At 39.8% G+C, this 5,788-nt stretch overlaps 1 protein-coding gene across 1 annotated transcript; it reads right to left on the reverse strand.

The window, feature by feature from the left end:
* Positions 1 to 2,112: 2,112 nt before the first annotated feature.
* LOC110703884 lies at positions 2,113 to 5,272 on the reverse strand. Its single transcript, XM_021881665.1, has 4 exons — positions 5,071 to 5,272; positions 3,878 to 4,977; positions 2,554 to 3,817; positions 2,113 to 2,438 (listed from the first exon to the last, which is right to left on the reverse strand). The coding sequence occupies exons 1-4, from the start codon at positions 5,270 to 5,272 to the stop codon at positions 2,113 to 2,115; spliced, it is 2,892 nt and encodes a 963-aa protein (XP_021737357.1).
* Positions 5,273 to 5,788: the final 516 nt, after the last annotated feature.

Consider the following 5,788-nt stretch of genomic DNA (forward strand, 5'->3'; position numbering starts at 1 on the left):
TTGTTTTAGTATAATTAATTGACACCAAATGTTGAATGGGAAGCGTTAAAATAGACGGTTTAATATAATGTAAAATTAGTGAGTGTAATTTATATTGTGAGAAAAGGGCTGAGAAAATGATTTTTTTTTTAACACAAAATAAAAGACTTATATAAAATGGCTAATGCCTTATTGTTAGTTACATCAAGCATCCTATAATTTAAACAAGGAAAATGATAGTGCAAAAAGTAGGTACACCATGGTAGGTTAAGATTGTAAAGTAAAAAACATTTTAATAATAGTGACATTTGGGAGTTAAGCATGAATGTGGGTACTAAACTTTGCCAAAAGTTGCAAATAAGGGACTCAACTTTCACTTGTTGCATTTAGAGTACTAAACTTTGTACTCTACCTTTTTTACTTGTTGTAGCCGATAATAGCAAATTTGTTTTTTTTTTTCCTTGAAGTCTGATACTAAGTTCAATAATTGTCAGAGTAAGCATTGCAAATCAGATTTTAAAAATATAGCCGTATAAGCTTAACAATATGAAGATGATGAGTATTGAGTATGCTCCATCTTCTTTGACACCGTACTAAGTAGGGGTCGGTTAGAATTAGCCAATTCACCACGTCGGTCGGCTACTCCGACGATACAGCTCTATTAATTCCTAGATACAGAAACACCACTAGGAACAATTGAGAGAGGAATCTTGGATACAGTAATACCACCAAGGGTTAGGGAGATAATACTCTACCTAAGAACACTCAAAGTGTTTAAAGATATTTCATGTAAAAGACTTGTCGGTTAACGAGCTACAACCATGACTATTTATAGCCTTCATTAGCAGCTACTACAACTACCAGAAATTAATATGAAGCTAGCTAATTAAATGCAATGTTGAATTTCAACATTGCCGACATGAGGGGTATGGGGTGCCGACATTGAAGTCTTCTAGAAGCAGTTTTAAACCTTGTCAAACTCTCCCGGTTGTAGAAGACTCGACCTCGAGTCTTTGATCTTCCTCATCCTCGTGATATGGGGACAAATCAGCGACATTAAATGTGGCGGAGACATTGTATTCCCCCGGAAGCTCAATCTTGTATGCATTCTCCCCGATTCGTTCTAGGACCTTGAATGGACCGTCAGCTCTGGGCTTGAGCTTACCATGTGTTCCTCTGGGAAACCTTTCTTTCCTTAAGTGTATCCAAACAAGATCTCCTTCCTTAAAGCTAGCTGGTCTACAAAACTTGTTCGCTTGTTCTTGATAGCGTTGATTTTGCCTTGTAATTTGAGCTCGAACCTTCTCATGTAACTTCTTGATCTCTCTAGCTCGTTCATCGGCATTACCGCTAAAGTGATCAGGAGCGGGTAGTGGAACAAGAGCAACCGGCGTAGTTGGATTTTTACCATAAACGATCTTGAAAGGGCTTTCACCAGTGGTTTGGCTCGGAGAACAATTGTAGGCGAACTCGGCTTGAGCTAACAACACATCCCACTGTCGGATGTTCTTGCTTACAAGACTTCTCAGCATATTTCCAAGAATCCTATTGACAACTTCAGTTTGACCATCAGTTTGAGGATGTGCGGCGGAGCTAAACTGCAACTGTGTTCCTAACTTGCGCCATAAGGTTCTCCAAAAATGGTTCATGAATTGACATCTCGATCAGAAGTGATGGTCTTTGGTATTCCATGTAGCCGTACAATTTCTCAAAAATAAAGATCAGCAATCTGCGTGGCATCATTAGTTTTATTGCACGGAATAAAATGAGCCATCTTCGAGAATCGATCAACAACAACCATGATGGAATCTTTGTTGCGTTGGGTACGAGGCAACCCAGCAACAAAATCCGTATTGACTTCTTCCCAAGGAGCTTCAGGAACCGGTAATGGTGTGTAAAGACCAGTATTTTGACCTCGAGCTTTGGCAATATGACATGCTCTACATCGCTTGACATATCGATCGATGTCACGAACCATGTGCGGCCAATAGAAATTTTCTTTAACAATGCCCAATGTCTTATCACGACCAAAATGACCGGCAAGACCACCAGCATGACACTCATGTAATATCATCTCGCGTAGGGAACACCTTGGCAAGCACAATTGATTTCTTTGAATAAGTAGCCATTTTGTCAATGAAACTGGCGTTGAGGGCCTCCTGAACAATTATTCCAAATTTCCCCAAAATCTTCATCATCTTCATACAAGTCCTTGAGAACCTCGAAACCAATGACTTTGACTTGAAGAGTGGAGAGCAAGGCATGTCTTCTACTTAAGGCATCAACAACCTTGTTTTGCGTCCCGGATTTGTGCTTGAGGAAAAAGTGGAAGGGAGATAAGAACTCGCTCCATCTTGCATGACGACGTTGGAGTTTTTGTTGGCTGTGAAGATGCTTTAGTGATTCGTGATCTGAGTAGAGCACAAACTCCTTAGCCAAACGATAGTGACTCCAATGATCTAAGGATCGTACAATTGCATAGAATTCCTTCTCATAGGTTGAGTACTTGCACCTTGATTAATTGAGTTTCTTAAAGAAAGCAATTGGTCGTCCTTCCTGGCCTGAGTACTGCACCTATACCAACTCCCGAAGAATCACAATCTACCTTGAAAAGCTTATCAAAATCCGGCAAGGCAAGAATTGGTGCATGGGTGATCATAATTTTCAACTTCTCGAAGCTTTGTTGAGCTGTTGGGGTCCACTCAAACTTCTGCTTCTTCAGTACTTCAGTGAGCGGGGCGGCAATAGTGCTGAAATTTTTGATGAATCGGCGGTAGAAGGACACTAGACCATGAAAGCTGTGAACATCATGTATTGATTGAGGAACTGGCCATGTGTTAATGGCTTCAACTTTGCTAGGATCCATCTCGATCCCATTGCTAGAGACAACATATCCAAGAAATACCACTTTGTAGGTGAGGAAGTGACATTTCTTCAGATTGGCATACAACTTTTGTTCACGAAGAACTTGGAAAATTTGTTGTAGATGATTCATATGCTCTTCAAAATTTCGACTGTACACAAGAATATCATCAAAGTAAACAACTACGAACTTGCCAATGAAAGGGCGGAATACCTGATTCATCAGTCGCATAAAGGTGCTAGGAGCATTGGAAAGACCGAACGGCATGACCATCCACTCATACAATCCATCCCTGGTCTTGAAAGCAGTATTCCACTCATCTCCAAGTCGCATTCGGATTTGATGATATCCGCTTCGTAGATCAATCTTCGAGAACACAACAGCATCGTGCAATTGATCAAGTAGATCATCAAGGCGCGGAATGGGAAAGCGATATTTGATAGTGATCCGATTAACGACACGACTATCAATGCACATGCGCCACGATCCAACTTTCTTTGGGACAAGAAGTGCTGGAACTGAGCATGGACTCACACTATCACGTACCAATCCTTTTTGCATGAGATCGATGACTTGTCGTTGAAGCTCTTCATGCTCTTTTGGACTCATCCGATAGGCAGCCTTATTAGGGATGACTGCTCCCGGAACAAAGTCGATGCAATGTTGAATATCACGCATTGGAGGTAAACCTTCAGGAATTTCTTCCGGCACAATGTGACTAAATTTGCGAAGTAGAGGCTGGATCTCGTCCGGTATTCCTTGATCTTCTTGATTTTCCTCGAGCATGACTAGAGCACAAGCAATATTGGATTCTTTCAAGGCCATTGTAAACATTGATTCTGACACAACGGAGCTCGTCTCTTGGCTTGGATTTGCTAACAAATCCCTTTTTAGAGGTGCTAAAACAATTTTGACACCATCCTTTTCAAAGGAATAAGTATTATGAAAGCCATCATGAATTTCACGACGATCATACTGCAATGGACGACCCAAAAGTAGGTGACAAGCATCCATAGGGATGACATCACACTATACCTTATCCTGATATTTCTTCCCGATGGAGAAATCAACAAGGCATCTTTTAGAGACCTTGACATCATTCCCCTTCTTCAACCATGTGAGCTTGTATGGATAAAGGTGATCCTTTGTAGGCAGTTTCAATTTCTCGACCATGGTGGCGGCAATCACGTTCTCACAACTAACACTATCGATAATGACATCACATATTTTACCATGAGATGTACATCGAGTGTGGAAGATGTTGTTGCGTAACCACTCATCTTCTTTTACTGGGGCGGCATTGAGGGTACGACGAATAACTAACGATTCGCCTTCGTCAGCGTGCAAAACCTCTTCATTGTTGTCATCCTCAATATCTTCAACCTGTTCTTCTTCTAACAATTCCTCTTCGACAAGAGAAATTATTCTAGAATTTGGACATTCAGAAGCAATGTAACCAAATCCTTGACACTTAAAACATCTTCTAGAGGTAGGATTGTTGTTACCTTGCCTTTGTGGTTTGCTCGTTGTAACTGGATTCTCAACCTTCTTCGTTGATGTGCTAGAGTTGGTCTTTGGTGGAAACTTTGTTGGAGTATTTCCACGGTAAGAAGCCTCCTTAGAGACAAACTTAAATCCAGTTATCTCCTTTGCTTGCTGGCCTTCAACCTTCACAGCAAGCTTGGTGACGTCGTTGAACGACCAATATTGTTGGAGTTGTACGACTTTGGAGATTTTTGGGTCCAAACTGGTTAAGAACCTTGCAATGGTCTGCTCTTCTGGTTCAGAGTTGTCGCACTTCATTGATAAATCTTCAAACTCGGCAACATACTCGGCCACAGATTTGTTTCCTTGTTCCAAGTGATGAAACTTGAGAAACATATCTTGGCGATAGTGACTGGGTAAAAATTTACGCTTGAGTTCGCGTTTCATTTTATCCCATGTACAGATCGTACTACGACCTTCTCGTTCACGTTGTCGTCTGAGATTCTCCCACCAAATGGATGCATGTTTCTTGAATTTGATGGTTACTGACTTGACCTTGCGTTCGTCCGGAATGTCTTTAAAATCAAAGACACGTTCAACTGTATGGAGCCATTCGATAAACTCATCGGGATGAACACCTCCTTCAAAATCTGGAATTTCAACTTTGATTGCAAACTCCTTTACTTGGTGTCAAGGATGGCGCGTTCGTCGGGAACGAGATGTTTCTCCACTTGAATATTCACCCTCGGGTTGGTGAAATGGATTGAAATCTTCATCTGGGCTATCTGATTGTTCTCTGTCTGATTGATGGGAATGATTAGCAGCAGCTTCATGACGTGCAAGACGTTGTTGAAGTTTTTGGATTTCTCGTTGCATGTCAGCTATTATAATGTCATAGACAGGACATTGTTGCTGATTATTTCCTCGACGTGCTCTCGGCAGCATTTTCTTAATAAAAAATCTAAACTGTGCTATATATATATATATATATATATATATATATATATATATATATATATATATATATATATATCTTTTTTTCCTTTTTTTTTAACAATATATAGTGAACGTACAGGAAATAAACTAAGAAATTTATGTAAAATATCAACAACCTAACTTAAACTTATCTACTGAAGTAAGTAGACTTTTAATTATCACAAGTGGAAGACTCTTGAGTGGTATTTGGTCTTTTTTGGCACATGGCCACACACGTCATTTACTTCCTTTTTTTTTTAATAAATAGGAGTACACTAAGAGCAACTCCAACAGTGTAAAATTAGGACTAGTTTGCAATTTATGAAACTAATAAATAATTAGCTTAACCATTGGAATTGCATTACCAAATAAACTAACTTAAACTTATCTACTGAAGTAAGTAGACTTTTAATTATCACAAGTGGAAGACTCTTGAGTGGTATTTGGTCTTTTTTGGCACATGGCCACACACGTCATTTACTTCCT

The sequence above is a fragment of the Chenopodium quinoa genome, unplaced genomic scaffold, assembly GCF_001683475.1.
Source record: "Chenopodium quinoa cultivar QQ74 unplaced genomic scaffold, ASM168347v1, whole genome shotgun sequence".
Taxonomy (NCBI): domain Eukaryota; kingdom Viridiplantae; phylum Streptophyta; class Magnoliopsida; order Caryophyllales; family Amaranthaceae; genus Chenopodium; species Chenopodium quinoa.